At 37.1% G+C, this 16,081-nt stretch overlaps 2 protein-coding genes across 5 annotated transcripts in view; one reads left to right on the top strand and one right to left on the bottom strand.

Annotated features, from left to right (window-relative positions):
* The window catches only part of LOC143214622 (aminopeptidase N-like), a 43,524-nt gene extending 33,685 nt beyond the window's left edge, over positions 1-9,839 (top strand). For both annotated transcript variants that reach the window (XM_076435892.1, XM_076435891.1), the window contains exons 5-15: positions 1,503-1,802; positions 2,313-2,496; positions 2,587-2,743; positions 2,840-2,921; positions 3,911-4,094; positions 4,541-4,748; positions 5,462-5,739; positions 6,687-6,886; positions 7,148-7,459; positions 7,579-7,660; positions 7,977-9,839. In XM_076435892.1, the coding sequence (XP_076292007.1) occupies positions 1,503-1,802; positions 2,313-2,496; positions 2,587-2,743; positions 2,840-2,921; positions 3,911-4,094; positions 4,541-4,748; positions 5,462-5,739; positions 6,687-6,886; positions 7,148-7,459; positions 7,579-7,660; positions 7,977-8,126 (2,137 nt within the window). In that variant the 3' untranslated portion in view covers positions 8,127-9,839. The remainder of the gene's footprint in view (positions 1-1,502; positions 1,803-2,312; positions 2,497-2,586; positions 2,744-2,839; positions 2,922-3,910; positions 4,095-4,540; positions 4,749-5,461; positions 5,740-6,686; positions 6,887-7,147; positions 7,460-7,578; positions 7,661-7,976) is intronic.
* A 2,425-nt stretch (positions 9,840-12,264) lies between these two features.
* LOC143214621 (uncharacterized) overlaps positions 12,265-16,081 on the bottom strand; it is a 35,204-nt gene continuing 31,387 nt past the window's right edge. For all 3 annotated transcript variants that reach the window (XM_076435888.1, XM_076435890.1, XM_076435887.1), the window contains exons 28-32: positions 15,160-15,812; positions 14,259-14,438; positions 13,240-13,392; positions 13,064-13,142; positions 12,265-12,660 (exon numbers count right to left, since the gene is read on the bottom strand). In XM_076435888.1, coding sequence (XP_076292003.1) covers positions 12,421-12,660; positions 13,064-13,142; positions 13,240-13,392; positions 14,259-14,438; positions 15,160-15,812 — 1,305 coding nt within the window. In that variant the 3' untranslated portion in view covers positions 12,265-12,420. The remainder of the gene's footprint in view (positions 12,661-13,063; positions 13,143-13,239; positions 13,393-14,258; positions 14,439-15,159; positions 15,813-16,081) is intronic.

Genomic DNA, 16,081 nt, shown 5'->3' with positions numbered 1-16,081 from the left:
TTCAAGTAATTGGTGTCACGAGTTAACACTTATGTATTAACGAAGCAAAATAAACTGTTTTCTAAAGAACGTAATTTTCACGAGTCCGTAATAATTGATAGTGGCAGCAATATGGAGACAATATAGACATCAAACATTGGTAATTGCCAGACTGTGGATGTTTATGCATTTATGGCAAAATTGAGTAGATTTCTCCTCTATTATCCGTCAAAATGACGGGTTCTAATATTCTAATATTTGAAATTTGAATTCTAATATTCAAAATTTCCGATTATTACGAATTGTAAAGATGCTTCCCTGAGCAATTATTCACCAAATTTATTTCTTTGGGTATATATTCGGTAGGAAAGAAAGTTCTTACAGTTTTTGTTATTTCGATTTTATAATAAAAACCGCAAGAACTTTCTTTCCAAGCTCATATATTATTGGAAAAATGGCCAAAAATTTGGATGGACATATTCTTGTTAAGTTTATAAGTCAATGTGAAACAGTTATTTCTAGAGCTCCGTAAACGTAGCTAAACGTAGTGTTAAAAACAGTAAGGGAAAAAATAACATTCAGTTTGGTTTCGATTTATTGCAATCGATGCGGACAATTTTTATTTTGCGTAAAGATCCGCAGTCTGGTAATTGGTGTATGCACGTATACTATGCCCGAGTCATTCGTGATCCGTCGCGTCGCGGTAGCTTGAAATAGTTGGAAAAATTGGAAAAAATGGTTTCGCTTCCATAACACAAGCACAAGTTGCTAAACGTAATACAACTTGAATGTTTTCATACTCGCTACCTCGGTGCAAGGTTTCCATCAATATTAGCGTGTCACAGTTGGGCGATGTTCCTTGCAAATGTGTCATTGCAGATATAGTGACTCATAGAGTTCGTACAAGGCCTACTATGCCTTCACCCATTTCAAGCATATACAACAACATTGTTCATGTTTAGTAAGGAGAATTGCGAATAATTAGTATAACTAGACTGCGGATCTTTATGCATTTATGAAGAAATTGATTGGGTGAAATATAAAACAGATTAGAAAACTTGAAGAACATTCTAATGTTCTTTTTAATGTAACGAAGTCATCAAGAAATGAAATAAATTTTTACTTTATTCCTGCTTCCCCCCCCCATAATCAATGCAGAACATTTGGTTTTAAATAAAGATTTGCGGTCTAATTATAATACTGAAAATATGTTGACTAGGAAACAATATCTATCAAAATTCCTGAGAATTAAGACAATATTTTTAAGGAATTGTTAGGAACTTTTTCGAAAAGTCCATTTGGAAAGTATCCGTAAAAAGTAAATGGAAAATTAACAATGTAACATTGTGATTAATTTTTTACTTATTGATTTCCAAAGAAGTATTAAACAGAAGTTTCTTCTTTTTAAGAGGGATCTTGTCTGGAACAATAGTGTTTGCGTTAATGACATTTTCCGGAAAAATTTTCGAAATAATTGTTACTTTTTGCATCTGCTGAAAACTGAAGGCATTTTTTGTTATCAGGCCAGGATTACCATCCTATGTGTGGGACCATTACGAGCGTTCGGTACCGATGTCCACTTACCTGGTTGCCTTCATAGTCTCCGATTTCAAGATGTTGAAATCAGAGTCTGGAAAGTTCCGAGTCTGGGCACGCAGCGAAGCCATTGACCAAGCACATTACAGTTTGAAGATAGGCCCGAAGATCCTCGAGTATTTCGAGGATTTCTTCAAAATTAAATTTCCTCTGCCGAAGATTGACAACGTTGCTCTGCCTGACTTCGCGGCTGGCGCTATGGAGAACTGGGGTTTGATTACTTACAGGTGACTCGAGATTTTATTTAAATTATCCACTGTGTATTTGAACATCTTCTATACAATCATTTGCGCGATATTTGAAAATATAATAAAATTATATTGCTAGTAATGTGCAAGTTTTGTAATGTTAGGTTGCCGCAAAAATGTCGTACCTCCTTGAAAAAGGGGTAATTCCTGAGGTCATTTGAAGGAACTTTTTCCTTGGCGAAATCGTTTTCCGCGACTTCGTTAAGAAGTTATTAAGGAAAAACGAGGACCAATGAGAGCGCGGCTATAGAGCTCCGTTGTATCTGCGCTCTGATTGGCCATTGTTTTTCGTTGATAACTCCTTAACGAAGCCACGAAGAACATTTTCGCAAAGGAAAAAGTTAGGTCGAATGATACATATTTGGAATCAACCCCTTGAAGACAGTACAACATTTTTGGGACACCCCGTATAAATCAATTTTACCCTTATAGTACAGTAGCAATGTAAGAACAATCGAATTTTATGATGTAACTACTGCTTTTTTTTAGGGAAACAGCTCTATTGTACCAAGAGGGCGTTTCAACCAGTAACAATAAACACCGAGTAGCCACCGTAGTTTCTCACGAACTTGCCCATCAATGGTTTGGAAACTTGGTGACTCCCAGTTGGTGGACAGACCTTTGGTTGAACGAAGGGTTTGCCAGTTACGTCGAATACGTCGGCATGGACGCAGTAAGTTGCTTCACTTTGATTATCAAAATTGACAAGCTTGTATTATGGGGTCGAATGCATCCAAATAAGATGTTCTTTGAATGCGCGTAGGTGGAGCCAACTTGGAAAGTTTTGGAACAGTTTGTGGTTCATGACCTTCATAACGTTTTTGGATTGGATGCTTTAGATTCTTCGCACCCTATATCCATTGAAGTTAGGCATCCGGATGAGATTAGTGAAATCTTCGACAGGATATCATACGAAAAAGGTATTAAATCATTATGTATAGTTGATCATGTTGTTAGAAGTTTGTTTCAATAACGAATTACATGAATCATTAATACATCGATCTGTGTCGAAATAGGTGCTTCCATAATAAGAATGATGGACCATTTCCTCACTACCCGGGTCTTCAAACAAGGATTAACGAACTACTTAAATGGAAAGTAAGTGATCATATTGTAAAACAGGCCTGGGCAACTTCTTTCCTGCTGTCGTTTCACGACTCCCACTACCAGTGTACCTGTTCCCCCACTACCAGTGTACCTGTTCCCCCATCAGTAGTGTACCTGTTCCCCCATCAGTAGTGTACCTGTTCCCCTATTAGTAGTGTACCTGTTCCCCTATCACTAGTGTACCGATTCCCCTACCACTAACGTACCGGCTCCCCCACTTATCGGTTCCCCCATTTAACGATTCCCCCACTTATCGGTTGCCCCACTTTCTGATTCTCCTACTTATCAATTCTTCCACTTATCGATTCTCCCACTTATCGATTCTCCCACTTACCGGTTTCACTACCAGTTTCCCCACTTATTGAATCTCCTACTTATCAATTCTTCCACTTATCGATTCCCGCACTTATCGATTCCCCCACTTATCGATTCCCTCACTTACCGGTTCCACTACCACTAGTGTACCGGTACCCCGACTTACCAGTTTCCCCACTTATTAATTTCTCCTACTTATTAATTCTTCCACTTATCGATTCCCCCACTTACCAGTTCCACTACCCCCACTTAGCAGTTTCCCCCACTTATCAGTTTCCCCCACTTACCAGTTCCCCCTACTCACGAATCTCCCCAACCTCCCCCTACATCTCACAGGAGTTTGGAGGGGAGGACTCAGGAGTAGGAAAAGGAGTCTGCGGCTCGCGAGCCGCAAGTTGCTCAGACTTGATGTAAACTATCCAGCGTATTACTAGTCTGCGGAACTTCAGCAAAGTAAAATTTTGTTGCATTAATTGGAGAAACAGGAGCTAGATATATGTATATGTGTTTTTTGTTTGATTAATTTTAATAGGTTGAAGATACTATATGGATATTCTTAAAATCACAATTTTAACTACTCAATTAATTGGACGTAAAATAATGTATGATATTTATTCACTTGTTTATGATATATGCTAATTACGATTTACAACTTGATATATCAGGGCTTATCAAAGCGCCGAACAGGATGACCTATGGGACGCTCTAACGAAGCAAGCACACAAGGACAATGTTTTAGATCCAAGCGTAACAATAAAGCAAATTATGGACACGTGGACTCTTCAAACAGGGTTCCCTGTAGTCACGATTATTCGGAATTACAATGACGGCTCCGCAATGTTAACGCAGGTTCGTTAAAAATTAAATGAACCCTCTAATGCAATCATGGTGCGAGTCGAAACAGTCAATCATTAGGTAATTAAGTACAGACATAGTAAGAAGTGTTCGTACACTCTTAAAAAGACGACAACTTTCCTACAAGTGTGCCAAACGACCCGATTTTCTGTAAGATGAATTAGAAGCATTGGTTTTATCAAAATACGTGCAGAAAAGTTTTGAAAAAATTGAAATATAGAAAAGGCGCCATTTTAGATTTTATTATTTGTGCCCGTAATGAATATTTAACATATATACGTTTTGTAGATCCGTGTTGGTTATACACACGCCGAAAATTTCGAAGTTAACAAACAGCTGTAGGCTTACAACACGTTTGCATTAAACGGGTCAAACATTTCCTACCGCCATGTTGTACCTATTCGTTAGCAGTTTCTATGACCAACGTCTTTCATTTTCAGGAACGTTTCCGGTTTCATAATGCCACTATAAAGACCACGTCCGAGACTGAACCATTGTGGTGGATACCGATCACCTACACCACCGAGAAATTATTAGATTTCAACACGACCAAGTCATCTGAATGGATGAAAGCTGAGAAATCGATTGTTCTGCCGAGATTGAAAGCTGGCCCGAAAGAATGGACAATCTTCAATGTTCAGGAAACTGGTGAGCTAAAATTGATAAGAAGTCGAACAAAACATTTATCGAGGTCACCTAATTAATTATAAGCTCTTTGAACTCAATACCTATTTTTATCCAGATCTCTAGTCGCAATTAAAGGCCATTGAAAATCATCGAAAACGCGATTTAAGTAGGACCTGCAATGTTGTAGGTTTTAATTGCTTTTTTTTCTGTACGAACAATGTACAGAGAATATTCAACTATAGAGAGACGTCCTTTTAAGACTGGATTCTCCATGTCTCCACTCTCCAATCAAGAGTAACACAATAGAAGTCTCTTGTTCGTTTGCAAGTTATTAATAATTAAGGATATCCCTGAGGTATGACAACCCGCCAACAGCGGCGGCGCGCGCGAATCAGGTCAATAAGAGTCCACGGCAGTGACGTACCATGCAAAAGTCTTTCATCTGGGAACTATGATCTGGGGCCCTGTGAAACAGTTCTAGAAATATTCACACACGCGTTGTCGTACGATAACTTTGTACTACTGAGATTCGTTACGCATAAAAACATAAAGAATATTTGACAAGTCTTTTGACTATGTCTAATCGCAGCTTGTGTTCTTCGTTTCACTTGGATTCTATTGCAAATAGTAGAATGCGATTAACCTTCACGATTTAGTTGTAATTACATTTAATACGTAATAAAAGCATCGTTAACATAATAATTTATTCATGCCTGTACCTTTTCTGTCTTCAGGTTACTACAGAGTCAATTATGACAGAATGAATTGGCAGATGATAATTAATCAGTTAAACAAGGAATCGTTCCGAGATATATCAACGATCAATCGAGCGCAGTTGATCGACGATGCCTTAAATCTAGCTAGAGCTGGAAGACTAGATTACGCTACTGCATTGGATGTCACGTCATACTTGGCACACGAGACTGAATACTTACCTTGGAAGGCTGCTTTCACTGCCATGCACTATTTAGATAACATGCTGGTCAAAATGCCTGGTTACGATAAGTTCCGGGTAAATAAATATACATACATCTTTTTAATTATTGGACTGCGTATTTTATGCATTTATGACAAAAATGGACGCGTACAATTTAAAGCAGTGGACGTGTTAAAAATATTCAAGGACATCAACGTATTAGTTTCAGCTTGATAGAATAATTGAACGAAGAATACAACTTTTATTTGGCTCCTGTGTCCTGCAATCAATGCAAACAATTTTCTATTTTGCGTACAGATCCGCAGTCTAATAATTATATTCAACACCTTAATGCCCGTCCAATTTTGCTTACTGGGTATTTTCATAAAGCTGTGACTAATGCAAATTACGCCTCGTAAGCGTAAAAATAGGATTTCTTAGGGTGATTGCGGCCTAGATTGATCTTTTATTGCATTGTCGAGAAATGAGAAAGCGCATCCCGCACTCTTGTAATCCTAGAACCGAGTTTACCCCCTTAACATACGACTTAACCATCACACGCTGCCGAATAATGCAAATTACGCCTTGTAAACGTAAAAATAGGACTTTTTAGGGCGATTGCGGCCTAGATTCATCTTTTATTGCATTATCGAGAAATGAGAAAGCGCATCTCGTACTCTTGTAATCCTAGAACCGAGTTTACCCCCTTAGCATACGATTTAACCATCACACAATCCTCAAAAGTAGTTGCATAAAAGAGCTTATAGGATAATAATTCTTCCATTTTTGTGAATCAATTACTACGAATTTGTCACCAAAACTTGCCGATAAATTCCGACTCATCTGTTTCCGCATGAGGATTGGTAATTATACCTAGTGTTCGTGCATGCTAAGTCCATGCCAAATCCATGCCAAATCCATGCCAGCTGATACTATCAATATCACTATAAAAATTCGCAATGAATTTTGAACATTGCTCTCTGAAACATTGAGTATTATAAATAAATATTGTTCTATACTCGTTATTTTCTTCTGTTCCTCAGGTGTACGTTTTGAAACTCATTGACAACGTCTACAAACAAGTTGGTTTCACGGATAACGCTGACGACCCACAATTAACAGTGTTCACTCGTATCAACGTATTATCGTGGGCATGTAATTTTGGTCACGAGGATTGTGTTCACAATGCCAGAAGTCAGTTTTACAATTGGCGTAACAGCCCCAATCCAAACAGAAATAATCCGTAAGTATCGACCATAGTCAATTTCGAAATCGTCGAGTAGGTGCAATTTAAAGAAACAGATTAAAGAATTTAAAAGCTTGAAAATATATTAGCCCCAGCTTATCAGAATGCTTAAAAGAAAGATAAAAATTTCTGTTTGGCTCCTTCTAAATTGATCATTCTAATTGATGCAAACAATTTTTATGTTGCATAAGAATGCGGGTCTAGTTCTAAGCAAAGTGACTTGCCAATAACAAAGTAATGGCTGTAATTTGTTTATAGAATTTCACCGAATTTGAAGTCTGTGGTTTACTGTACTGCCATTCGGGTTGGCGGGCAAACCGAATGGAATTTCGCTTGGCAAATGTACCAGCAGACAAATGTGGGTTCTGAGAAGGATCTCTTACTGAATGCACTTGGTTGCACTCAAGAGACGTGGCTGCTCAGTCGGTATTTGGAATGGACGATCACTGAGAACTCCGGTATCAGGAAACAGGATGCCAGACGGGTACTTGGATCGGTTTCTAATCATCCTGTTGGACAGTCTTTGGCGTTCAACTTCTTGAGGAATAAGTGGACGCGTCTTAAAGAATAGTAAGTACTATTTACTTAAACGTGTTCCTGAGCAAGTGGAATAAGCAGAAATAAGCAAAGATCGAAATATCTACAAAAGTATATTGTCTCGGGTTACAAGTGACATTTATTTTTTCTAGTTTTGGATCCTCTCTCCTCACCATCAACAACATTGTGAAGTCAGCTACCAAGGGTATAAGCACAAGATATGATCTCAAAGATGTAAGTATTAAAAAAAGATCGTTTACTATTCCACAAATTGTTATCTTCTTCGACATGAAATTTCGTGAGATAATACTAGGGAAATTTAATATTTATATTTCTAGAAAATTAACAGATTTATTTGTTATCGAAAAAGCACAATTAGATTAACTAAAATTGAATAGTAATTTATAGAATCCTCTTTCATTGTATCCTTGCGACACCAACGAGGAACAAGGAGACATCAATTATAGTTTTATTTGGCATCTTTCCCCGAATTACCATGTACATATACGATTTCTAAGATTTGACTGATATGAACTTTCTTGCCGTTTAGCTATTGGAATTTACAAACGAGCACCAAGAGGATCTCAGCGGAGCAACAAGGACAGTTCAGCAAGTGATTGAGCAGTCCGAAGCGAGTATCAGATGGTTGGAAAGTAACCATGATACGATCCACGACTGGTTAAAACGAAACACTGCGTAATGATGGCGACGGAATGACGAAATCGTAGAGATGCCAGACCAAACCAGGTCTACAATGATTAAAAGAATGACTAGATGTTCTAGAACGAAGAAGTTTCAACGTCAGTTACAGAAAGTTTTGAAGTCAGTCGTAAATTCGTGTGTGTCCTTATTGTATAGGAAACGTTGCATTCTAAAACAGTAATTAAGGAACCTTTCTCGGGACCGCGAACCTTCCCAGTCAGCAATCAAACATTTGTTCATAATTTGCTCGAGCAGATTTTGCTGACTGGGTTTGTATTCAAAAGTATTGTTTACCTATATAGTAATCCGGACGCCGCTTTTGTTGGCGTCCTTAAATTCTCAAAGAGAGTAGCTTTATCCGTCAGTCAATTGTTTCGTCAGTTATTTCACTTTTAAAGAGTCCGTTCCGAACGCGAAGTGTTCGGACATCTTGGAATAGTGTTATAGAAACATACGAGCGAACTTATGGACTGACTTGAATACAAGCTTTCCGCCAGAGACGAGATCGTCTTTAAACTTTACAAAATTATTAAATGTATTTGTATGTTTTTGTAAATACGCGCCGAAGAATCATTCATATACCCCGGGTGTCGCGTAATAGGTTGAATCCAATGCAATGGGAATGTTGGTGAACAATGAAATCAATTCGTCTAAACGTGTGCCAAATTTTTCATATTTCCATGTACCATATTTATAACTAACGAATGATTACAACAGACTATACGAGGTGTGATAAAAAGGAAACCTACGGTTGCTTCAACGCGTGCTACAATCAATTGTATAAGGCGGCGCCCTTTCCAGTCAAAAACGCTAAGACACGCATAACTTTTGGACCAGTGAATTCCCAACATTAAATCTTGGATTCCTGGCAGTTTCTCGTCAATTCTATGGCATTATACAAAAAAAGTGGAACATTTTTGGTCCCGTAAGGTGAGCCTGGTCTTTTTGTCACACCTCGTATATTCGTATAAGAGAATTGATCTTAATATTTTCAACGGAACAATTTCAATTTATTGGAATCCACTTATCACGGGATACCTCACATATATAATGGAATATTTAGATGTATAGTGGATAGGCAGGATGGATCGATCTCCACTAGTACACGTTGAAACGCACCAATATAATTTTAAAGGAAGAGAGACGAGGATATCATACCGAAATCTCTCGATCGATCTCGAAATTTGTGTCATTTCACAAACAGATTGTAATTTATACAGCGTGGTTCATTAATTGTTAACGCTCGATTAATTCTGCAAGTACAGTGATCCATCTTTTCGTATTCGTATACTCGACATTAAACAATTCTTCGTATGTATTTCCTTATCTGTGTTACATTTACATTCCACAGTTTTGTACTACTTATTTTACTTAGTTGTAAATAGGATTGTTAAGTAAATTACGTAGGTGTATCTAAACAAATTATTGGATTCCAGTATTGTAATTCAACGTTGGTACATTTCGCATGGTTTAAAATGCGCTCCGCATTGTCAACAGTTCAGCTGAGATGGTGAATGACAGAAGATAGAGAGAGAGAGGTGGAAAGTTGGATGTGGAATGTTAATGAATGGCGTTGTGTTAACAATTAGTATTTTCGTTCTCTTGAGAACCGAGAAGAGACAGGGAAACTCGATTTATTTACTGCTTATTGAAAACTGTGTTACTGTATGTATAATGGTAAATATATACAAAGGTAAATTGTTCGAAGAAATGTTCCACTTCCTGAGAAACCATATGCTCACGTGATATTAGGAATATTCAAAGAAGTAACATCAATTTTACGTAAACCTAACTCAGGAAGAACAACTACTGGTGCATTCGATATTTATAATTTAAACGATTCGAACTATTTTCGAATCAATGCAATTTTGTACCGTCGAATTCGGTTCCGACGTATTTCACGATAAATTCGAAATCTTCTCAAAATCATTTATTGCACCGAACGCCCCATGTTACCGATAGTTCGCAGATTTAGGCGTATCAGCAAGAACCGAGTCTTGAATATACTTCATTACGGGTGCTTAATATGATTTGGAGGAAATGGTATATAAATACCATTCATCATAAGAAGAATGTATTTCGAAAACGCTTTCTTTGCAATTATCGAATGCATATTTACTATTCTTACCTTCCCTTTCTTCTCGAATAAGTACTTGCAAGTTCTATAAAACAAGCAGTTGTGAGCTCAATAAAAGAATATTTATACATATGAAAAATTTTCACCATTTAAGGTCAAGTTAATTGTGTTAATTTTTGTTATAATATTTTTAATCAAACTGTGAAGCCAATGCAGATTTTCTATTGAATTCGTGCAATTCTACTTTGTTCAAAGAAACATTGTTTCATTACACAATATGTAGAGGAATAATATATTTGCCTGAAAATGAACAGTATCTCCTTGCACTTTTTGAAGTGAAAACTTCTTTTGGCGCACCGCGTGCACAATTGCTGGGCAGTGAATGAATCTGACGCGTCACGCTCCGAGGTGAAACATTATTTTCGGTTCCCCCGAGTTTACCCGAGCGAGTGAGAAACAGGCAGATATACAATCGCCATAGAAGTTTTCACTTTGGTCATGCGGTCTTATGCGCACAGTGTTGGTCTGTTCCAACTATGATTTAATTTAATTTTTGAAATATAATCGTCCCAATTTCCGTAACAGTGCACAGGAAAAAAGAAAGATGTCTACACGATAAGTGATCATCTTTAGTCCCGAGGATGAACTGATAAGGAATGACTGAAATTTAATTATGAAAACACCGAGAACCACACAGTATGGGAAGCTTGACTGGTTAATATAAATTATTAATACTTTCCTTCAATGGCATACACTCACGTGCAATCATCAATGATTGAAATTGGTACACCGAATTACTGACAGTCGGCATTTCTTGTGGAACGACAGATGATGCCACCACCGACGAGATACTATTAAAGACTGCCAGTCCCTGTTCTATTCAGCGGGACCAGTAAGCGGGCAGGACCGGGCGCGGGGATAACGTGGAACTTACAGTGATCTGAAATACCACGTCGCTAAAAGTTCTACCATCGACGAGATACTCGTCAAGTAGAAGAAGAATGATATAGTATGGAATGCTCACATTACCCATTCTGTAATTGTCTTATAATACTATCACCGACGAGATACTATCTCGTCTCTTTACCTAAATAGAACCAGACGATATATGACATTGTTCACGCCCGGGGCGAACCAGCTTGGATGATACATATATTTTGTTCTGAAGGAAGGTGAAATTGCAAAATGTTATGGAAGACACACACACACACACACACACACACACACACACACACAATAGGTATAGGAATAGAAATATAATTTCAATATTATTGATTGAAAATCAACATATTTATTATATTTATTATATATTATCCTTTATTCACAAGACACTAGAAGTTCTTACAAATAGAGGATAATACCGATTGCCCAGGTCTCACCACGAGGAGGTTGCTGCACGAGAGACCCGAAAGGGAGTCAGAACGAATGCAATATTCCTTCTGTGGCTCCCTTTCTAACAACGACGGATTTATACTAAATTACGCAGATATGTCGAGTAATTATCGCGAAGGAAGAGGTATGAATCGGAGAAGAAGTCTTCGGAGAGAAGTCTAAAATCAATTTTCGAGGGTTTCTAAAAATTTTCGGTCGTCTGGCGACGTCTGGTGATCGAGTTGTACTACTGAATGTTCTTGCCACCTCCTTCGGTATCATATTCTCCTAATACAAAACTCAATTTCCGAGGTTTCCGAAAAATTATCGGTTGTCTACTAGGAGAATATGATAGAGAAAGAGGTGGCACAAAAATTCAGTAGTACAATCCGACGGCAAGCCAGACGGCCGAAAATATTTCGATAAATCAGTAGTGCAGCTCAACGACTTCTACTGCAGTTGGATTTCTACTACAATACTGCGGACTGTGGTTTGTTTATAGTGAATAACGTATTGTTAGACACACGTTCTGGAATTGTTATGATCACACGAAAACATAATACAAACATGAAACATAGAAAGAACATATAACTTCACTATGATTTTCATTCTTCATAATTACATATAGAAAACAGCAAAAAATTCTCTGGATTGGTATTGAAGGGAAATAAAGAAATGTCTGCTAGTATTTTTACAAAATTATATATTATTATACTATACAATACAACAATACTGCAATTTATTATATAATAGAATATTTGGTTCATATATATACGTATATATACACTTGTTTATTAATTGATGCATACGGTTTAAAAGTATATTAATCATCTTTACCTATCTATTAATGTAACATAAATGTGACAATTGAAAACATTATCAGTAATAGTCCTCTGTATCCATTTATAGTAGTTCCGCTGGATTCTTGATTCCATCTTGTAACTGTGTTATTTAAAATATACTTTACTGAATAGAAATTGTTGTCGTACCAATAGACGTTTTCCTTTGCAGTATCATATGCTTTCTTGAGCGTAGATGAAATTTCTTGCAGGTCGCTCTTGTCAGAGTTTACGAATTGCTCGAACTATAATAAACGGAAATTATTTATTATAACATGATTCGTTTAAAGCATGTTAACGGGATAGAGAAATTAATTTATTGCTTATTTGTTGATGAATGTAATTTTTACAATTCCCACCATTCAAAATTCAAAACTTATTTACAAGAAATAATTCAACCAAATTGCAAATTAAAACCCTGGAAATTGGTCAGTGTCAAATCTGACGAATGAATTTACATTTAACAGTTTTAAATTTATGTCTTAAATGTAAATGTTGAATCGAAAATTGAAATTCTATTTGTAGGAATTATGAAATTACAATTAAATGTCAAACTAAACTCAAGCACGATTTACAAAGGTAACATTATAGATGAACGATACTATTTATACAACTACGTTTAAAATAATTAATAAAATACGAATATACCTTTCTCAGTTGTTGTACGGTGGAAATACGAGCTGCTAATTTGGTGAATAGACTTCCGACACTATCCCACTCGCCATAACTGAGGAAAGAACAATAAATGTGTTCAGTGTAAACCTTGTTTATTGATTCGATGTCATTTTTCAAGGTCCGTAAGTTATAATTATTCTTATACTCACTAGTCATGGAGCTGAATGTATTCATTCATCAAGTAGTCTGACATTATGTCCACTCCAACTTTTCCAGCATTGTAGATAGACGTTAAGACCGCAGTGACATCTTGCTTTCGAATATCTGAGGTGAAAGAACCTCTGATCGCCCGGTCAATGTACCTATGACATAAATAAAAATAATAGAAATTCATGATACTGTTAGGTTCTGTAATATGAAATGTTGGATTTATAATTGAGCAGAAGTAGATCGACAAATGATTCATTAAGGGGTATTCTGATTTTTCACTTTTAAAAAATCGAGTTTTTCGCATTTTCTTCAAGTATTATCCATTCGAGTTGTTCAGAATGTTGACCTTGTCAACATATTTCAATGGTCAAGGTCATCGGAGTTGGATCCCCTTTTATATTTTATATTATATGTATTGGGTTGTTAAAAAAGTAATTTCGGTATTAATAAACTTTAACGGTAGCAATAAACTTTAATCAATAAGATATTTTCTTATTCATTCTTGTCGGCAAAAGATCATCGAACAAAAGGGTAAATATCTTATTCATTAAAGTTCATTGCGTGAAGTAACCGTTTGAACTCGAGTGGCGACTTAGAGTCGCCGCTAATAATAATTCTTATACGATTATTCAAAATATTTGTTGCATTATTAAATTTGTATTCAATAAATTACTAAATGTATTGAATATTTTAAGAAACCACTGAAAGTATTGTACGAGGTATTATATCAGTTTTATATCGATCAAATTAAGAAAATCATATATAAAATGAAAATATTTCAGGACGGTAGAAAAATTCGGTTTTCGAATTAGAATAGCTCCGAGTGCAAAGGGTTAAAAAATTGGGCTCTGTTTCACCTTAAAATATTATCACCGAAATTACTTTCTTGCCAACCCAATATATTGTATATATTATAATAACTTTAATAGTACTTTTGAAAAAAATCTTAAAAATTGGTGAAAAAGCCGGCCTCGATAACCAGAATACCCCCTTCAAAAAAAGAAGGATTTACACTTACTTTTGTAGAAGCTCCTTATTTGTCGTACACCCAAGAGCTTCCAAGATAGTTTTCTTTTCCGAAGCAAACTTTTCATTCAAATAAAGATTCCACATGTAGTTCCAATCATTTTCATCTGCGTTTCTCATTGCCGTACAGTAAACTGCTGCCTTCGCGTTTGGCGAAATGGTAACGGGCCGTCTATAAAATCGAATAAAAAGCACTTCTTTTTGTTTGCTCGCAGTCTATCTAATCTTTAATTTCTGACGTAGAATCGACTACCCCCACCCGGCCGGCCAGGTAGACTCTCGTTTCCAGGATTGCAAGGGTGTGGGATGTGCGGACCCCCAAAGATGGGGATTGTCAGTAGTCAAAAGCGCTAGATAAAATATCGATCTAGGCCGCAATCGCCCTCAAAAGTCCTATTTTTAGTTCAAAGAACTTCCACAAGTAAATATCATTGGAATTATATCATATTTGGTATTATTTTCATTAGAAAAATGCCACGAATATGTTGGTAAAAGTTCCATTAAAAAATAGTAAAAATTAAAGAAGTTCTGTCGTTGGATTAGTGTGGTCTCGCCGATATACTCGAACCGTATGATGTCATACTTCTCGGCGACCGAGGACTCTAGAGTTTCGCGGCCCCTCAAGGGGGTATACCCCGCAGAAATGGGGATAGTTCTGGGACACTTATCGGCCAGGCATTTGGGACATTTATCGATAAAATACTGTATCGAGAAATCTTGCAATCCTGGAAACGAGTCTGCTCCCTAAAGACGAGCTCATATCCCCTCGAGTCGGGCCGGAAGGACTGGAGAGCGATAGTGGGGGGTAGCTGATTCTACTTCATCGACTCTCGAAGCACTAGTTGCCCGAGCCTGCCATAACTATACCAGTAGAGAAATGCAAGAAAGCTTACCCCAAAGTCGTATTCGTTTGAAGGTCAACGTACAATTTCTTCACTTCATCTATGCACTCCTTCGCCTCCATTTTGCAGATCCAAGTCAGAATCAGTTCTCTGCTCAGTTGCCGCATATGACTGTCGTTGGACGCGTCGTTGAAACCAAGTGATTGATACATTCTCGACGTTAAATGCAAAATGTACGATCTGATCACGGAATACACTTCATCCGTATGACCCTCGGATCGTTGAAGCAGGAAACTGATTCCATTGAAGAATGCTTTCCATGGCAGATATTCCGTTTCGTTTCTTAAATAGTTGGTGCAATCGAACGCCTCGTCGTAACCCATCTTTTGTGCACGAGCCAGATTGAAAGCATCGTCGACTAATTGAGCACGGTTCGTTACGTGGATATTGCTATAATCTTTCTTCGTCAACGCGTTGGTCAGCTTCTTCCACGAATCTGTGTCATATCTTACGCGATAGAAGCCGGTTTGTTGATAGTTTATAATGAACCATTCCGAACTGTTCACTTGAATTTGCTTCGCAGCTATATCCATCCAAGTCGTTGCCTCTAGCCTTGAGGATGTGCTGGATGCAGTGTATACGCTGATAGGTATCCAATAAGAAACCATTCTTGAGTCTTGTAATTCCTTGTAGCTAAATCGCTCCTGCAACAAACAATTTAAAGTGTATCGGCGAAGTAAGTACAGGCTGTCACAAAATTATATGTTGTGGACACCATAGCGCGATTATACACCCCCGATTTAGTCGAAAATGACGTAAGAAACCCCCCGCAAAATTGACCATGAACGTGAAAAACAAGTTAAAGAAATCAACAATTTTTTTAAGGATCAAGATTTTTTAAATTTTTATACCAAAATTTTCTTTTAAAATCTACAATCTTAAATCTTAAAAGAAAATCTTGGTACAAAAATTT

The sequence above is a fragment of the Lasioglossum baleicum genome, chromosome 12 (assembly GCF_051020765.1).
Source record: "Lasioglossum baleicum chromosome 12, iyLasBale1, whole genome shotgun sequence".
Taxonomy (NCBI): Eukaryota; Metazoa; Arthropoda; class Insecta; order Hymenoptera; family Halictidae; genus Lasioglossum; species Lasioglossum baleicum.
This window is presented reverse-complemented; position numbering and strand designations above follow the sequence as displayed.